The sequence below is a fragment of the Acomys minous genome, assembly GCF_964271855.1.
Source record: "Acomys minous genome assembly, chromosome: 5".
NCBI classification, from domain to species: Eukaryota; Metazoa; Chordata; class Mammalia; order Rodentia; family Muridae; genus Acomys; species Acomys minous.
In genome coordinates this window covers 86,525,666-86,546,053 of record NC_140494.1, presented here as the reverse complement: position 1 = coordinate 86,546,053, position 20,388 = coordinate 86,525,666, and the positions used below count along the sequence as shown (strand labels likewise).

Here is a 20,388-nt window from a genome sequence, read left to right as displayed (position 1 = left end):
CCAGTTAGGACTTGGACCATGGAGCTATGGTCACATTACTACGAGATCCAGTGTCCTGGTTGCCAGGATACTCCAGCTTCAACCAGCAAAGGAGTACCAATGCTCCCAACGCACCTCAGCGGTGGCTCTCGTGCCTCTCTCTTGGCACACAAGAGGATGTCCTTATTAACCACAAATGAGGTAGATTGGAGGCTTTGAAACAATTAAATTCTGAGGTTCCGTTTGAATTCCCACAATGCATCAAGCCACAGCTGCTAGAAATCATCTGAAAACCTATTGTGCTTTGAGTCTATGGAGTAATTAATATTTGCTGAATAAACAAATGAGGTGTCTGCTATGTACCAAGAGCTGGGATTAACATTTAAATTGCTATTTAAGCTCCAGACTCTTGAGGTAATAAAAAACTAACATTTGGATAAATCAGGTCCAAATCTCTACAATCCAGTAGAAGTCAAACTGTCTTGCTATTCTGCCCTTCACAGTCCACATGGAATTGGTTTCAGCGTTTTTTCTTGCCACAATCCACCTGTACTCAAATCTTGTTAGTAAAATGGTGCGATCATGGCACATAGCTCTTGCTCATCCTCCTGTGATCCTCACCTCATCCCTAGATTACTTATAATACCCCATGCAATGCAAATTCTGTGTAAATAGTTGTTATATTGTATTTCTTGGTGAATAATGACAAGAAAAACAGGTCTACTAATTTTTGGTGTTTGAATGTGGATGCAGAGTTCACAGGTGTGAAGGGCCAACTTTGACTTCTGTAAAATAGAAACAAAAAGATAGCATTCTTCCTGGTGAGCCCCATGGTTGATAAGCCTGCTGTAGCAAAGATTTGTTTGTTGGTCTGGAAGGTTGTGTTTGAAGGATTCTTGTGGACATCTCACCCCAGCTCATTCAGGAGGCTCGAGATCAAACAGCTAAAACAACAAACCATAAGACATGGATTGCTGGCATGTGGAAGGACAGAGGCAGAGGCAAGGGCTGGAACGTGAGTCTGAACGTCGTTAGAGATCAGAAGAGATACAGGATGAGAGGCAAGGAGATGCAAAAGGACTCAGGGGCAACAGTCACAGTTACAGAGGCTGGACACTCCATTCTTCATGCACCTGAGTTGTGTGGCTACTCATCTAATTGTGGTAGGCTAATAGTTAGTGTGCACCAAATTCACACAGCTGGTCATCTGCCTGAGCATCCACTTGTCTTCTTATTTCTGTGCCTGCTCTTCTGGGTCCCTTATAAGCAATCCGAGTCTTGCAAAATTTCCTTGCCAGGGGTTGGATACACCATATTCAACCTCAGGTCAGTTACTGCATTGCATCTTTCTGAGACCTATGGATTCAGATGTCTGCTTGGCTCCACCTGCCACTCTCATCTAAGCCTTGGACTTTGATGGAGCCCTGCTCACTCCAGAAGAAGCTCTGGACCAGGTTATTCCTCTAGCCTGATGCCCAACTCCCTGCTCTTCACTAGTAGACACAGAAGTCCAGCATAGCAAGTGGCTCATCCACTAACAGTGATGGCAGAATATTTGAAAAATAGCTTTTTGAGAGAGTAGATATTGAAACAAATGGGTAATTCACATCTCTTATGCCTATTGTGGGTTTGATGACTTGGGACTGAATATGAAAAATGGAAAGGGTAATAATATAAGAAACTGAAAGACAGGCTTAAAAAACTAAAGATCTGAATTTAGGTGGCTAGGAGGACTTTGAAGATGGACATGAATTAAAGCATAGAAAACCTAATTGTGTGTGTGTGTGTGTGTGTGTGTGTGTGTGTGTGTGTGTGTGTGTGTGTGTGATTCTCTCAGGTTTCTTCCTTTAGAGAACCCTGACTAATGTTCCCCATTTAACAGACTTTTTTTTTTTTATCACAAAGGCACCTATATTCAGAAGACTTCTAGAACCTTCCTCAAGGTAAGCAGAAGCTGAGAAGCTGGCAGCACTGCTGTTAATTATATATTAATTTTCTTTACTTTTTTGTTTGTTTTTTGAGACAGGGTTTCTCTGTGTAGTCTTGGCTGTCCTGGACTCACTTTGTAGAACAGGCTGGCCTCGAACTCACAGTGCTTCATCTCCCTCTGCCTACTGAGTGCTGGGATTACAGGCGTGCACCACCACCACCTGGCTTTCTTCACTCTTGTTAATTTGGCTTGTTTCATGTTTATTATTGAATTTTTATTATTAAGCCTACTAATAACATTTTTATACATTCTAACTTCATATTCAATATATTTGCTCATGTTTCTAATAGGAACTATATTCTCCCCCAAAACTTAACTTTTTAAAGACCTTCAACATGTTATATTTGTTATTTAACTATCACATATACTATGAATCATAAGATTACATATGTATTTTTAATATATATGTTCTCAGTTTTTTCTTTTTAACATTTTATAGAATTGGATAGTCTTTGTTTATAGTCAGTAATTATTCTACTGATTTTGTAAAATTTCAGTTCCATAATTTTATATCTTCTTAGACATTCCTTTGGTGTGAGATCCATCACATACCTGTCCAACTCTCTCCATTTTTATAGACAAAATAGTTATTCCTTTCTCTGTTTTTGCAATTTTGTATTATGAAGTACACAAATGCCCCCAAATTTCCTTTTCAGGACAACTTGTTTTTCATTATCGATCCCAGGCCAGCTGTGCTGACTTTGTACTGCTAACAGATGGTTAGTGGTAACCGACAGGGGTTCTGTCCCCTTTTGTCATCCCTGCCCACTCCCAACGCTTTCCTTACTGAGCCCTTCCCTGTTCCCCAGGAGTTCCCTGTCCTTGGGTCCTCTGTTGTGTGTGGTCCACCAACCTAGGGTACACTGAGCCCACTGGGCATGTGGAGAGGCTTTGAAGGAGCCTGAGGATGGGGGGGGGATTCCTAGGACAATCCCATGCCTATTTCTTTTAATAACATTTGGATTATTTTGTTACTAAAAGCCAATTTCTCTTTTCGTTGCCCTCCCTACTTTAGCCGTCTTCATTTCTTCCCCTCCTCTTTCTTTCCTCTTCTGATCTCGGATTCTAGAAGTCTGTGTTGGGTGGATCAGCCATTACTAGGTCCTTGAGAGATTACAATAATAGAAGTCTCTTATCACCATGTTATAGTGTGTGACATAGAAAATAGAAATAGAATATAAACATTAAAACATCATGATTTGGACTTGCATGTTAACTCAGCATAATTTAGCTTAAACATGATCAATGGAGGAACAAGTGAAATGACCAGTGGAAGGGACAACATGCTTGGCAGAATTAGTATTCTAGAAATTATTTTTAAACTTTACTAAGGGCTAATAGTTTCTATCTTATTGAATGTCTTTTGTGTGTTTATTCAATTTAAGCAAAAACTCCTCAAAAATACTAAATGTGTTAGAAAATAAATCAGATTTATTCTTGGCCAAAGAGCATCTACTTTTGTGTTGATTGCTTGTCTTGCCTGAGGCTAGAGTCTACAGTAGCAGACCGTAGACTGATCAGAGGGAAACTGCAATAGAGCACACACAATATTCCTTTCAATTATTTATTAACTTGTGGAATAGGCAAACAATATTTGTGAGCAAACACAGTGGTTCAATATCTGTCTACAAATGCAATTCCCAATACTTCTGAAGACCTTTTGTGTGTTTTAGAGGCTTCAGTGGCTCAAACAGCATCTTAACAGAAGAGTTTTAGCTTCACTTAGAAACTTCTAGAATCTCCTAATTAGGTTATTGGTTGAGGATGGTGTAATTCTCATCCTCCTGTCTGCAGTCCCCAAATGCTGGGATTATAGATGTGCACAACCGTGCCCAGCATTATAGCACTGGGGATCTAACCAGAGTGCTATGAGTGCTAGGCAAACATTCTAACAACTGAGCTACACCCCCAGCCGGAATCTCTGAAATAGACCTGGTGTGACTGCTGTCCAGGAAGCTCATGTTGTGAAGGCCTTATCAGCATTAACCTGAGGAGGCTTCTTTTGCAATGAAACTCATTCTGGAAGCTTAGGTAACAAGTTATAAGGTGAGACCCTAGAGTACAGAATCGGTTTACTCAGAACAGTCTTGATGCTTGTAATTGGCTGATTGAAGAAAAAGGTTGTAATGACATGAAGTGGAGATTAGAGTAAAGGGGGTGGGGGATTAACCAAGCGTGCTTGCTGTAAAAGGAATGGCAAGGGCATGGGAGGGAGGCCTCCAGGGGTCACTGGCCATGGAGTGGTTTGAGAGAGGAAATAGGAGCCTTCCTGACGTTCTGGGATTCTGTCAAGGTTCCACTCAATTCTTACTCCTCCCCTGCCACCTATTCCTCCATAGAGAAGTTTCTTGAACTTCCAAAAACCAGATTGAAGAGAGAATGAGTCATGTGTGATGTCTCTGTTTGCTTTTGCAGGAGATAAATGGAGTGAAAAGTCTTGGTGTGTGTGTGTGTGTGTGTGTGTGTGTGTGTGTGTGTGTGTGTGTGTATGTGTGTGTATGTGAAGTCTGAGAGGTTACAGAACTTGAAGAGCACAGAGGCCAGATGCCTAGTGGGAGGGCAGAGAATCTGAGAGCATTGAGATGGACAGATGCAAAAGGCAGAGACCATGATAAACTAGGTACCAGGATATGTGGGATCTGGGAAGCTGGTGTTTGAGGGAAACCACACTCTCCTCCACCTGCCCACCCTCTGGGCTTGCAGTTGAGACTATCTCAGAGACTAGTGCTCTTGACTCTTCCGCTATGGCCTCCTTCTCCCCCTATAACATCGCTGAGCCTAGAACTGCTACATCTAGGCCCTCCCCCAGTGCAGGACATCAAATGGGGCCTGGAAAGCCTGGATGAGCAGCCCTGCAAAGCGCTTGAGGGCACAGTGTGAGAATGATGTCCCCAGAAGCTAAATTTTCTTGGTTGATTTCAGCTTGTGATTTGGGAAAGCTTTTAAAAAGTCTTCGGGAGCTATAATGAAAAGGTAAGCCACTGTTAAGCTCTCTGTCTTCCCCAAAGTTTACTTAAGCAAAATGGTTTTTTTTTTAACATCTAGAATGATGATCATCTAAAGATTTAAAGTTTTTTCTTCCCCCTGGGGAAAGAGTTTTTTCCTTGTTACACAGAAACATAGGAGCGATGCTGAACTTTTTGTAATCCAGACAATAATAACAAGAAACACACAGAGCTAAGCCTTCCTGCACTGCCCAGCAGAGCCAAGCCCTCCTGCACTGCCCAAGTGTGAAACACCCAGAAGGACTTGTTAGCTCTGGGCTTCATTTGTAAGGCCTCAGATTCACAATCCAACATCTCCCTTTAACTTGGTTTTTATAGCAATACAATCTTTGGCTTAAAATTAAACAATGTCCGTTTACAGTAAAACTGCTTCAACAAAGACAGTTTTGCTTTATGTCATAAAACTAGAAATCTGAAGGCAGGTTGCTGCTGCCCTTGATCTCTGAGAATTCTTTAGTTTTCCTCTTTTAGTTTCTCACTGGCTGGTGCAGCTTTACCCACTGTATCTGAGCTCAAGGTGGAAAGACGGGGAAGCAAAAAGCCAGTCCTCTTTCTAGTTTTTTTTTCTTATAAACAAAAATCTTCATTTGTTGCCCCAGAGACTTTCCAACCAGTTTTCTCACACCAAGGCCCTTCTAACAGTAAAGCAAACTCAGTTGACTGTTCAGTGGAAATGTCAAGCTGTGAGTTAAAATGGTGCGGGGCCAAGTGAGCAGTTGTTTCCAAGAGCTTGTCCCATCCCTGGTTTCTTCTCCAGGCTCACGTCCTGTATCCTTCCCAGTCCTGTTCCTGTATTCCCTATCACAGAACCACCAGCTGTTTTTAACCCTCATTGCATATTGTAATGTAAAAATTCTGAGGAAATGAACACACAAAAGTCTTCATGTAAGGCGCGGTGAAAAGGACCCTGGAAGGACCTCAGAATTCCTTGTCAAGTGACCATCAGCATGGTGCCGAGTCCATGAGAGGAACTCTCAGTCACAGATGCTCAGAAGGGGACACAGTCAGACATGGCGGCAGTTCTGTCTTTGAGGAGCATCATTTCCAGACACTGAGAGGTGACACAGGACAAACACAATATGCAACACCACATACCTGCCTTGAGGAGAAGAAAACCAGTGAGCAGAAAACTAGGGAACAGAGTGAAAGATGTCCTTCTTCAAGGCATGCCAAGGATGTGTTGGAGGACGGGCTGTTTGAGCAAAGCCGCGTAGCCCTGGGAAACTTTTTCTCTTGGGCCACACTTGCTGCCTAGCTCCCTCCTTGTTAGCTCTGTGTTCATGTCTCCTTCCAGGTCCTCCTGGAGCCTGAGCTATGCTTCCCCTACACTGTCATTCAGAATTTATGACTTTACATAAGTCATATGAAAATTACTGTGCTCTATATAGATTTTTTTATTAAGGTCTAATATATGAAAATACAGTCACCCTGTTGATGCACAGCACTAAGTTTATATATATATATGTATATATACATATGCACATATACACACATATATATATATACACACACACACACACACACATACACACACACAATATCACTAAAATGAAAATATAGAACAATTCTATCATCCAGGGAGAGTTCCCTGTGTCTTTCCAAGGTATACCCCTTTTCTTTACTCCTAATCATGACAACCATTTGTTTTCTGTTCTTGAAACCTTGTTGCATGCAATTTGCAAGTCAGCACTTCCCTCAATCCCCATAAAAATAAGCTGTTTCTTCTTCTAGTAGATGAGAATCAACATAGAGACCTACAAATGTGCAGAAGGTGAGATAATTTGGAGCACTCAACCATAAATGAGTGTTTCTGTTTTGTTTTGTTTTGTTTTTGTCATTATGAAAGCCACTCTCCTCACGGCTCAGGGATCTATGCAGAAAAGGAGGCAGAAGTACTGTAAGAGCCAGACATGATGAATGGCTCCAAGGAAACAGTGTCTTCAAGACTCAAGGCACGGGACTGAAACACATACGAATCCACAAAGACCGAAGCAGTACACAGAAAACCTGCTCAGGTCCAAGGCAAGTGGAGTCCCAGCACCGAGAGGCGGAAGTGGACACGGGCTTCCACCGCTGATCAAGAAGCTGCCTGTAACTGATGCCTACTGGCAAGGGAAAGGCAGTTTTCCCCAGTGGAGTGTCACTCAGTATATCAGCCGCACTCCACGGCAGGCATACGCCCCCTTAATCCCCCCTGATGCCTGTGGCTCTTGTATCTGTGCGTGTTCTCCGTGGATCTCAGTGTTATCCTGATTAAATGCTCCAAAATACAGTCTGCACTGTTAACATGTTTTTTTTTCTAATAAAACACCAAAGAGTTCTTCTTGTTCAGAAGAAAAATATTATATTATCAGCACAAGGAGCCAGCCTCTTCTTTCCTCTCGCTCCTTTACTTGGACCTGTTTCCTAGGCAGGGCAGGGGTTTTCTTTGGAGTTCTTCAGGAGCATATGTGTATGCCCCAGCTGAGTGCCTTGCTTTGCTTTATCTAATCGACTGCATCTTCTTTCAAACTGACATTGGAAGTGGTTGTTACCTGTGTGTGTGTCTCTCTCTTTCCCCAGGTAGACAGAACGCCCTAAGGATCGGGTGTCTGTCTTACCCACCTTTGCACCTCCAGTGCCTAGCACAATGCTCAGTCAAGTACATCTATGATTCTTAACTTAGAAGAAAAGATACTTCCCGAGATGGGAAAGAAAAACACAGCCCAAAAGATTGGCTTCTGCAATACTTCATTTTAGATATGATATTTATTTAGAGTTTTAGATTAAGTTGAATAAGAATGATGGAAATTGTATGTTGCAGTGTGCGGTATGAATATAAAAAGCTAGAATCATTTCCTGAGTGGCTGCATTAGCTGACCTGCCCCTTCGTGCAGTTATCACTCCTCCTTGGCTCTCTAGCAAACCTGCTCAGTCCAGAGAAACCATCAATTTTCACAGATAGTAAGTGCTTTCTAAGCACAGGGATAGTGTCTCTTAAGGCTTCCCAGAAGAGCAAGGGGTTCACAGAGCTCACAGTTGTGTCAGAAGACAAAGGTGGGGGATCATCTGGTATATGCAAAGGAGAAAATGAGAAGAGGAGCCCAGAGGGAGGCAGGGGATGTGTGAAAGGCCAGGAAGACTCCAGCTGCATTCTGTAGGACTAAGCAAAGCTTTGGAGCCTGCATGGAGGTGTGGGGGAGGCATAGCCCTTGTGTCCATCATGAATGGTTCCTGACTCACCTGGGTCACTGTGAAATCCTGAGTCGTTTCAGCCTTCAGCCAGAAGGAGACTAGGACCGTCCCCACAGGAAGTTATGTAAAGATGTAGCTACAGGTTGACCTGCTTGCCTTGCAGTGTGAGAGAAAGGAAGCTGAGGTGTACCAAACCCCTGAGTTCTAGCCCTAATGCTCCATTTCTACAGCACTTTCCACTGATGCTGGCTTGGAATCCCATTTCCTTTTTGATTTTATGACATTTCATTTGTTTGGAGGTCTCTCTGCCTTTAACTTCTCTCAGTGCTCGTTTTCACATCTGGTTAGAAAAGGGGAAATGCTATTTTAGCATCTCTAAGAACAGAGAGGAAGTTTGAATGCAGTAAAAGGAAATTGTTTTACAAATGGTAAAGTGCTGAGAAGACTGAGAAATTCATCATGTTGCAGGTAGGCATCCATATTTCTTAAGTGCGGAAACAAGAACTGTAACTATCCTGTATAATTTTATCGTTACCTTGGGTGGTTTTGCTATATGGTAGCCTAGAAAAAAAAACCTTCTTATTTCTACAGTAGAGGCCCACACGTTTTCTGAGCAAGACAGAGCTTTTCATCTCAGCAAGGAACCCCCCACGGAGTGGATTTCAAGCTAACGCAGGATGAAAAGGTAAGAAATGGCATCTTCTGTACATGACTGTATCTCATTCCAAAATTTTGATAGTTTAATTAAAATTGAAACGAAGCAAAAAGAAGTGATGTGTGCTATCGCACACCAGTGACCATCCTCTGAGGACGCACACTCGGTGGTACTGATGGCACGCACTGTGGTGTGTGCTGGGGTGCCCTGGGGGCTCCAAGCTTCTTCCACACAGATAATGGCAACGCACCTTAGGTCAATAGGTGGTATTGGAAATAGTAGAAGGACTGTATTCTGAGACTATAATTGCTCTTAAAAAACCTTAGGCATTTTATCCCTTAAATTACACAACAGTCCTACAATGGACCATCTGGTAACGTGTCAGGGATGGAGACACCGAGGCTGGAGGACAGAGAGACGGACCAGTCACACAGCCACCGAGAACGCATGAACTGAGTCTCCTGCAGGTCAGCTAGAGGTTCGCACTCTCAGCATCTTTGCTCCAGAGACTGAGTGAAGGAGGAAACTTGAGAAGCCCACTTTACCTGGTGATGAGTCAGTTACCTCTCCTTGCTGGGAGGTGACTGAAATGCAGAGAACCTAAATTCCACTAAAGATAAACAAACTGACCTTTTCCTTCACTCGCTTCCGTAGCTTGAACACTGCCACCCACTGTATAAACAGGAAGTTATTTCCAGGATGATGGCATGATACATTGAAGCATCAATTGATGTGCTTCTTCCCGCTACAGCCCACATACCCCTTTCCCTTGGTATATAACCTTGGTTGTACCAATACGGAATGTTCCAGAAACAACAAAGTACTACGTAAGCATCTGAGTATGCCGTCAGGAGTGTTGTAAACAGACTGACGAGAAGTAATTGTTCTTTCCATTGCAAAAGAATGTGTTTTCAAAGTCCTGTTCTAACCAGGAAGCTACTTGCAATGGTACTACTTAGAAAGGGAAAGTACACTTGTACCAATGAAGCCTCACTGCTGTGGTGGTGTGGGTGGGAATGGCCCCCACATACTCATAGATTAAATACTTGGTCATCAGGGAGTGGCAATATTTGACAGGATTAGGAGGTGTGGCCTTTCTTGGAGGAATTATGTCACTGGGGATGGGATTTGGGTTTCCTAAGCCCAACTTAGACCCACTGTGTGTCTATGTAGGATCCAGATGTAGAACTCTCAGCTTCTTTTCCAGAACCTTGTCTGTCTGCATGCCACCATGCTTCCCACTGTCATGATAATGGGCTAAACCTCTGAACATGTAAGCCAGCCCCAATTAAAGTCTTATTTTTATAAGAGTTGCTGTATGGTGTCTCTTCATAGCAATAGAACACTGGCCAAGACCACTGGGTTCATCACCCACACACTCCAGGGCAGGTCCCATGCCCAGGAGTCGTTGGCAAACACCTCCATGGTTTTGTTTTGTTTTGTTTTGTTTTTTTGGTGCTAGTGGTGAGTTTTTTGTTTTGTTTTATTTTGGCATTTTTGTTTTGCTTTATTTTTTTTTAAACTTTGTTTTTCATTTTTGTTTATGAGAGAGAGAGAGAAAAGGGATAACATGAAGTTGGGTGGGTATGGGGATGGGGAGAGTCTGAAGCTGTAGGGTAAAACCATGATCAAAATACACTGTATCAAAAAATTAAATAAAAAATATATGGTTTTCAATTAACAGGTTTAAAGGCCCGGCACGCGCGCGCGCACACAAACACACACACGTGTCTTTGATCATTAAGATGAGAGAACCTTGACTATAAATATGGAAGAACACAGGAAGTAATTTTCCCATCACAGAAAGGAGGCTGAAGGGTCAGGAGTGTTGGATAGTATGCGGTACAAGACGGGAGGAAGCATGTGAGGAGAGGGTAATTGCATTGCCTCGCCTTCTTGGAGAGAGAACTGGATGAGCAAGTGCCTGACAGGTGAAGAGACCACAGGATAGAGGGAACTGGAAGAAACCAGACTCTGGATTTTCCAGATGTCATGAAGATATACATTTGAGAAGGAAGTGCCGGGAGAGAAGGGAGTGGAGACAGGACCACTGTTTCCTGCCACCCAGAGCTGGCTGGAGAAGGCGTTAAGTTCCCATTCCCTATAAGGTTATAGAGATTGAGCCAGCAAAGGGAAGAGGAAAAGGAGAAGCGAGAGGACCAGAGACCTAACGGAACTGTCACAAAGAGACACTGTCCATTCTTCAGACGGGGGTCCGGAAAAGTAGGAGTGCCCTGGAGCGTCAACAGAGCACTTCCTTTCAGGTAATGCTCTCTTGCTGTGATGCTAACCTGATGGGCTGATGCCCCCTGCCCACTGTCATGAGTACCATGCACATAGGAGGTCGTCCTTGAAGTTAAGTGATTTCTTTAAGCCAGTGCCTGAGAAAACCCTCCCTGGACTAAAAAAATCTCTACAATGACTAAATTCACTCTGAATTGACCAAGATTATGCTTCCTGTTTTCTGATTTGTTAATAATGCAGAGAAGTTTAACAGAAGAGAGTCTCTTCTTGCATTAGTAAATAGCTGGCCAATTGTATACCATCCTTATAGAGTTCTCTCTAATACCTGTGTCTTATAGGAGAGGAAGTTGGACTGACTATTTCATGGAGACCACCCAGTGTGGAGGGTTGGCCCTCTGGTGTGCTAGGTCAGCATTGTAGAAGCAATCAGGAGGGGCAGGACTTCCCCTTAGAGACGGCCGGAGGGTACAGCTGGAGAATTCAAGAGAACATACCTAGGGACACCAATTAGAAGAGAATTTAAATGTCCAGGACGGGCTTGAGGCCACCAGGGTTTATAGGCATATAACAGGTAAAAGGGAGTTTTCAGAGGAGCAGACTAGTCAGCAGGAGATATTGAACTGAGAGCTATGGAATGTGAAAATGTTGGCACAAGACAGGCAGACAGGGTCGTGGAAAGGAGCTGTCCGACCAAGCAGAGCTCGCAGTACGAAGAAGCTTATGTGGAGTTTTGACTTCATTATGTATATAATTGGGATAGGTTCCATTAAAATTTACTTTTGTTAGGGCAGGAGGAAAGGTAATGTCTAGAAAACTGCCAATAGGACAGCAGGGCAGAGAAGAGAGGGTGGGCATACACAGTGAGCAACTGTGTCCCACCAGCACTCAGGAGCCACCATTTACATGCAAACAATAGTTAGCCTAATTGCATTTCATTTGCAACAGTGCTCTGAAGGAGGCTTGATGGAAGATCATAATTAGGTAAAATTTAGCAGTCTTAGTTCACATTTTCCCCCTCACCTATGAGTAATAAGACTGCGTTTCATTTGCATTATTTTATAATTTAGCTAATTTAATGATTCAGACATATCTCCCTCCCACTTCCTTTAAATTAGATTTCTCATCACTCACTAAGTTACAGAAACAATGCTAGCAAACTCACCTGTAAGGTGAGAGACTTTTGTGTGCGGCGTGCTTTGCGTTTGTCTAGTGTTTGGACAGACTTATGTACATTCTAATGAGTTAGGTACTTGAAAACTGGTTGGTTCTCAAAGCGCAGATAATCTCTCAGTGCTTCTCGACCACAGGGAGGTGAATTGGATGTGATACCTGAGGTTTAGAAACTGAAGCACGCCAAAGCGTTGGTTGAAAGCCTCCAGACTACAGATGCACGGCTCTAGATGCAGCTATGGGGAGGACCAAGATGTGGATAGACGGGAAGCGAGCTCAAGCCTGATTGCCCTTCTAAGTTTTGGGGGAGTCTGACATGCTTAGGACAGTGAAGTAGGGGGGGACAGTGAGAGCTGAAGTTAAAATGGGGGGGTGGGGTGGGGTGGTTAGAAATGGATGAAACAGAAAGGGTCTAAGCTTGAGGAGGAAGAGTCAGAAAGCCAGTTACGAGGATGTTATGTCTTCTGCCAGCACAGCTTTGTGTCGGAGAAAAACAAGGATGCTAAGCATTCCCAGAGCCCATGAGGGCTGAGATGGCTGACACAAAATGTGCTATGATTGGGTGAGTGGGACTTTGCAGGACTGACCCTGATCCTGAAGCAGACCTATAGACAGGATCTCATGGCTTCAGTTATGGGAACCCAAGATTGACCTTAGTCCCATGGGCTTTGAAATGGAGCAGGCATTGGGTGTTCTTTCCATTGGTGAGTAAAATGGTCAGGGACCACATAGGATGAGGACAGACTGGCAGAATGAGTAGTGCCTCACCAGGTTCCCCCGACTTCTTCCAAGGAGAAGGTCAATGTTGTGGTGCCCATTCCAATGAGTGTTGAGGACTGGAGAAAAATGCCGAACTTTGTTCATGCTCCAACTACTTATCAAATGTGCCTAGCAAAGGGCTGGGTTCACGAGGGAATGTGAAACCAATATAAGGAGCTCAGAGTCTGTAGTACATTCACCCAACAGGTAGCGCAGCAGAAGTCTGAGACAGCTGCGTGATACACTAAGAAGACACGCAGTCCAAGCGCCCAAGGAACCCAAAGGGGTAGGAGCTTCCTGGAGGAAGCAACCGCTGCGGAACCTTTAAGAACAGGCAGAATTTAGATAAACCCAGATGAAGGTGGAAGCCAAGTGCTCATGCCATGAGTCTGGGAATGAAAGAGCTGCCTTGTTGAGGTCACACAGCTCGGCTCTTGGCACAAAGTTGAACAAGTGGCATGTAGGGCGACTACTGTTGGCAGAATTTCTGTCACTTTGCTGTCATCATTTCTACTTTGTGTTTCCTTTGCCGCTTTTTGTAAAGGCAGTATGAATTAAAGGGGCATATTTAGGGAGTAGTTAATAGCACACATTTTGGGCATTGTGCATAAGAATGACACGGCATGAAAGAGACCACGGCTAGCAAAGATTTGAATTAAGGCAGGCTTCTGTATGAGCCACATGGCAAAACTGCTTGTGCTCAAAGGCAGCCGCAGAACAAAGTTCCCCTGAGTGAGAGGCTGGGTTGCCGAGGCTTCTCACCTGATTTTTGTGCATCTGAAAAATTCTGCTTTCGTCAATGGGTGTATTTCCAACAAACTAAACAGAACATTGGACGCTCCTAGCTTTCAATGGACATAATTTCTTTCTGTTTCTATTTGTGCACTGGCCACAAGCCAAACTCCAGGAATGAAACAGAGGATGTACTTCTCCATTGTCTAGTGACAAAGACATCTCTGTCACAGAGGGTGTTAATAGTAGTGGAGAGCCAAGGTACAGGGATTTGTTTGTGTGGTCAAAATATTTCCTCAGATGGGATTCAGGACAGCAAATAAACCCTCAGCAGGAAGTGCTTATTGCCTGAGCCTCAGAACAATAGCCTTATTGTTTATTATTACCTCTTCGGAGAGGGCCAGAAGCTTCAGTATGCTTGGAGTCATTTTTCATAAACATCAAAGGCAGTGTGGCAGTAGTACTGCAGAGCCCAAGCTTCCTGGGCACATGAGGCCCGCCGAGATCTTCTCTGCAGTGCGGGCTGGATTCAGGAAAGGCAATGTTCAAACTCTAGTTAGTGTGCGTGTGTTTTAAGGGACTGGGCCCCCTGAGGCCAGCAGTCGTTTACTCTGGGATTTCTTTCCTGGAAGAAGAAGCCGCCTGACTCCTTGGACACCTGAAAGTTTCACTCTTAAGCATTGGGAGAGGGGAGAGAATCCGTGCACTAGTGGGTGGATGCCATGGTAATCATAATCCAAAAGTAAAACCCCAGCATCTCAAGAACACCAGAGAACTATCAACAATGGCAAAAAAGCCAGCTGTGACTAGGGTTTGTCTGGAAGAATCTTCCCTTGGACATGAAGGACAGCTCTAAAGACTGTGGCTGAGGAGGGTGGCTTACAGGAGGCACATTAGGCAGGTGGGTTGTGAAATGGCCCCATAACCCAGTGCTTGTATGCATGAGGTAGCAAGCTTGTATTTTTCTAGAAACTCAATTTGTTTTTGTCCACTAGAACTTTCTAGAAAACAGAAGGCAATGATAGCTTAACGAGAGAGCTATCGTCCTTTGATATTACGGAGATGAAACTCACCAAACTCAGATTCCTTTTATATGTTCAATGCAGCAACTTGTTGCAAACACCATCACCAGCATCTCGACAAAGAATATATTTCTCACTAACGTTCATTGAGAAGACACAGCAAAGAGAGAGTGGTCCTTAGTGCCTTCCACTCTCTCTCCCCTGGTGTCAGCCACTACCCCCAGGGATGGATGTGACTTCTCCATCCTCTGATGTTCCTTAAAACAAAACAAAACAACCACAAAACCCACAAAACAATAACAACAAAAACCCCAGCAGCTCAATAAGCATGCATTGAGAAAATTGTCTAGTTTTAGAAAACTTGCTATTTTTGCTAGAAACAGACCCTACTCTAGGATTAAGTACAGTGCTCTCTGACAGTGAAACAGAGAGTGAAATAGATTGCTAATAAGTGTCACTGACAAGTTACAAGTTTACACAGAAACAGGAAAAAACAGATCTGTATTGTGAAGAAGCCACAGTACCAAACTTTGAAAACTATGAAGTTCTAATTATTTAAAGGGATTCCCCCCTTTCCTTAGTTAGAAGAAGAAGAAGAAGAAGAAGAAGAAGAAGAAGAAGAAGAAGAAGAAGAAGAAGAAGAAGAAGAAGAAGAAGAAGAAGAAGAAGAAGAAAGAAAGGAAGGAAGAAAAGAAAAGGAAGGAAAAGGAAAGAAAATTAAAACTACTTCTGGCAGGAGCTACGACACTCTCAGCCCTCTCCAGCCGCACCTGTTCCATCCTTTAAAGCCAGGGCACTTACCTTAAAGGAGGAATAGAAGGAGCCCCACTCCTCCGACTCCAGCACTTCAGTGAAAGTCACGATTTCAGTGCAAGCGACTGGGGAAGAATCCAGCATCGGCACAGTCTGGTTGGCGCGAATGCTGCGCTCTGTGAGGTTGGCGGGCATGGCTCAGGCAGGGTCAGGTCTCACTGTTGCTGCACCTGTAGCCCGGTGAGAGAGTCCAGCTGGCCTCCTGAGAACCAGGGCAGCAGCTGCTGATCGGTTGCTCGGAGCTTCTTCTGTCTCTAAAGGCTCCTGGCTATCGCTCACCAGAGCGGAGGCACAGAGCCCTCCCTGAGCCCACCTCACTGAAGAGTTCTGCCTGACGACAAGGAAGATCCACGTGCTGCTCTTTCATCTGCAGTTATGATCCTGCAGCCAGCATAGCCCTCATCACTGCACAGCCCTGCCCAGGAGGGCCTCCTCCTGAGGGCACCTCCACCCCCCACCCCCCCAAGGCCATGCTCATGTCTCCCTGGGTGGCCTTTCCTGTCCAGTGTTTTCCTGACATCTGCGACAGACCCTCATCTCTGCTTCAGCTTCCAGTGAGCAGTAATTGGGATATTTAGTTGGACCATTAATTCAGGTCATGTCTGAAATCAGTCAGAGTTATGCGTTTGTTTCAGCTGAGATTGCTTTCTGACTTAGCATACTTATCCACTCATTCACTTGGCGATATAACACTTTGCTTTGCTAAATGCAAGCAAACGGTAACACTTTGCTTCACTAAATGCAAGCAAACAGTACTGGTACCTATGCTTCTGCCATGGCAGTACTGACTTGGAGGTGGGGGTCCATGTTAGTCACTAAGCCGCAGTCTCTCATAATATATGACTAGTAGGTTCCTATAAGGACTGATCTCCCCCAGTGTGGTCACCTCAGCTCCTTCCCAGAATGCTCAGGATTTACTGTAGCACAGACTGATGTGTATTCAGTCCTAAATACTCTGTAGGATATGAGGTTGTCATACATAGAGTAGTGGACCAGGCACAAACCTAAACCACGAGCCTGGTTCCTTATAGACACAGCCAATCTTACAACCCCAGGGAGCCATGCAGGCCAGCTTTACTGTCCCTGGTAACTGTTGCAGGTTCTGGAAAAGGTTTAGTGTGGCTTGCTTCTATAGCACCATGCAGCAATCAGTGGACGAGAGTTGGGAAGACATTAAGTCCACAAGTGAAGGGCGTCAATAAGTCAGAGCTGGATAAGTGTGCATTCGTAGAGAAAGGGTCAAAGGGAAACAATTACTCAACGATAAAACAAACAAGTCCTTCTGGCAAATGAACATGGGACGATGCTCAACCGCATTAGGAGTTAAGCAAAAACAATTTAAGCAGCACTTTAACCCACACGCACAGTGACGACAAGAGGTTACAGTCCCAAAATACTGACAAAATTAAAGGAATTTCTTAGAGTGTATTTTCGTTCTGATACAACTTAGTTGGCATGGTAACTCCAGAAGGCAGAACGTCATGAAGTTGAATTCGTACCCTGATACATGATCCCATTTATATTGGATTATTTAAATGTGTTAACTTTGGGGCTATTCACTATGCTACACTTCTAAAACATGCATTATTTCTATAAGATTTTTGCTTCAGTGGTATTTCTTTTTATTGAAAATAGATTTTTTTTCCATACAATATATTTTGACCAGGGTTTCCCCTCGCCCCAACTCTTCCCAGCTTCTCCCCACCCCCCACCCACATATCCACACTCTTTCTTTTTCTTTCTCACTAGAAAACAAACAGGCATCTAAGAAGAAAAAACAATAACAAGCTATCATGGGACAAAAGAGGGAGGAAAAAAAAAAGAGCCAAAAGAAAAAGCAAAAGAAACATACACAGAAACAGAGAAAAACACAGGAGCATGTACAGAAATCCCATGAAAATACAACATTAGAAACCATAAATATAAGCAAAACACATCTAAGGTTAATGCATAGGTAAAGCATTATGAATTATGAGACAAAATCCCCCCAAAACAAAAACAAACAAACAAACAAAAAAACCTCCAACAATACCGTTGAGTTCATTTTGTATTTTCCACATACTGATGGACATGGAGCCTACCCTAAAGTGTAGTTTTAGTGAGATTCCATTAGAGAAAATCAACTTTTTCCTTGTGAGCCACTGTCTGTTGGAGATAGCTTCTGGGTTAAGGATGGGGGCTTATGTCTGCTTTCTCGCTCAGCCTTGTATTGTTTTTGTTTTTTTTTTAATTATCTGTATTATCTGTAGGCCCGGCTAGCAATCAATCAAGACACAGACACGTGTTATGTTTTAAATAGCCTTAGTTAACCTGGGGCAGGGCAGATATCAATCCTCTAAACTACCTCCCATAGTGGGGCAGACATGGGATCCCTTCCTCTGTCCCATGCCATCTGCTTCCAATAACTTCTATCAAGCTACCTCCCATCCATAATCCCAAATACTTGCTAATGTTCTTCATCTGGGCGGGATTCTCCATCCACGCCACCGGCCATGTGCTTCTCCTCCAGCTAACCCATGGCAGCCTTCCTCTCTTCACTTCAGGTCTCTCTCCTTCTCCTCCTGGCTGTCCTTTCTTCTTCCCAGAATTCCTTTCTCTCCTAGCCCCACCTATCTCCTTTGCCCTGCCCAGGTGGGATGGCTTTTTATTAAGCAAAAGGTTGGTCAGATAGACAGTAAGCAGGAATTAGCATCAAAATACATCAGACCATCCCCCAACAGCCCTGGGACCCCATCTAGCTTAGAACTCTTCGCATGCTGCCACAGCCCCTGTGAGTTTCTATGTGCTATAGCCTTGTTGTATCCAGAAGACCTTCTTTTTCTGGGTGTCCTCCATCCCAACTGTTTCTTACAACCTTTCCACTTCCATCACCCCAGAGGGGAGGGATTGGACGGAGACATCCCATGGAGGTCTGAGTGCTCCAAGGTCTCTCACTCTCTGTTAGTTTCTAACTTGTTTCTGTCTACCACAGGAAGAAGCTTCTCTAGCTTCTCTGATGGTGGCTGAGTGGGACACAGATCTATGTGTATAGGTGATTGCCATGAGGAGTCATTTCTGCTATGTTCTTTTAGCAGAGCAGTAGTATCTGTTTGCCCCTCCGGTCCATCATCTCTCTAGTCCCACGTTCTTGGCCACCCAAGCAGTACCTGGGAAGGGATGCATCTCAGAGTGGGCTTTAAATCCAATCCGATAGCGGCTATTCCTGCAACAACTTTTGTGGGACAATTGTACCCGTGTATCTCGCAGGCAGGTCACAAATGTAGATTAAAAGATTTGTAGCTTGGTTGGATGTTTATCTTTCACCTCTCGTAGCATTTCAGGTACCACAGACAGTATTTAGTAGGATGAAGGCTCTAAGTAGATACCAGCTTGATTTCTTCATGTTTAACTAATTATGTAGGTGTTGTCAAAAGTATTTCTTTAAAACTTTCATGAGAAACGTCTGAGAGAGGGAAGACACTGGTCAGGTCATAAGAGTAATGGCTGTAGTAGGAGAGGAAATGGCAGCTGTCATGGACAGTGGGTAAATGGTGAGGGGCTTCTCTGCATGTCCACTTAGACCATTAGTCGGCCTTTGACTTCCAAGAAAAATCACTTGGACACATGTGCAAGGAGACATTTCAAAAGAACCCTCTTTACGGGCAGTGTTCTAAACATTCACAAAAGCAATGAGACATTTGAAAGTAGAAACTACTCAAAGGCCTGTCCGCTGAGGGAATCAATTTCTATATAGTTACCCAATGAAATACTATACAGCAATGAGAGTGATTGACGTCGTAGGTTAAATGTACAAGTACAGTTAAGAGGAACAGTGAACGTGTTTGTTTCACTTTTGTGACACATAGCCGTATGGACAAATACAGAAGAACACTAGCCAGCAATGAAAAGGAATGACTTCAGTGATACCATAGTATGATTGTTGATTGTGTTTGTCATTTTCCCTGGGCTATTCTGGATGAGATTATCATTTGAATTGGGGGACTCTGTAACAGCCCTCAGTCACTAAATTGAATGCCTGAATACCACAAAAGGCTGATTTTCCCATGAACGATGGAACTCTTGCCTTTGTGTAGACAGGATGTTGCCTTTGCCTCTCCTTTGCAGTTGAATTGGACTATATTCCCAAGCCAGTCTGATTCCCAACATGGGTCTTGAGTCTATTGATTCTCTTTATTTGTAGAATGGTAATTAAAACACGTGACATTTAGATTTTCATCTGAACTCCTCCCAAGGTCTCACGGAAAATGAGAGGGACACAGACAAAATGCAGAATGTAGGTTGAAAACTGTAAGTCGGTTACTAAAATGGCTTAAGTGATAACTGTGGAAATGCTATGTGTTGGTCAAGCTCTGGAGAATCGGGTGATCATATTCCTTATTCACCACAGTGGGGAAGTCCATTAGTCCACACACTATGGAAATCACAATGGGTGTTCCTCAAAAACCAAACCAACCAGAACTCCCATACAATCCAGCATTGCCCCTCAGGGTATATTTTCAGAAGAAACACAATTAATGTACTACAGAAATGCCTGTCTGTACACATGTCTTTACCACTGCAATGTTTACAATTGCCAAGTCACGAAATCAGTCTGAATATATTCATTGTCAGCTGAATGAACGAAGCAGGACACACACACACACACACACACGCACACACACACAGCAAATGGAGCTTAATTCAAGCTCAAAGAGGAATGAAATGATATTAAATAAAGAAAAAAAAATGAGTGGAACCAGAAATCATCATGATCAGTGAGATAACCCAAACACAGAAAGACAAGCATTTCCTCTTCTGTAGAATTTAGGTGTGGGAAACACATGAAAAGAAGAGGAGAGGCTTTTA

General features: G+C 43.6%; 1 protein-coding gene across 1 annotated transcript in view; it reads right to left on the bottom strand.

Moving 5' to 3' along the window:
- NPSR1 (neuropeptide S receptor 1) overlaps nucleotides 1-15,779 on the bottom strand; it is a 196,337-nt gene extending 180,558 nt beyond the window's left edge. Inside the window, exon 1 of the mRNA XM_084781551.1 lies at nucleotides 15,532-15,779. Within this exon, the coding sequence (XP_084637677.1) occupies nucleotides 15,532-15,678 (147 nt within the window). The 5' untranslated portion in view covers nucleotides 15,679-15,779. The remainder of the gene's footprint in view (nucleotides 1-15,531) is intronic.
- Between the last annotated feature and the right edge of the window lie 4,609 nt (nucleotides 15,780-20,388).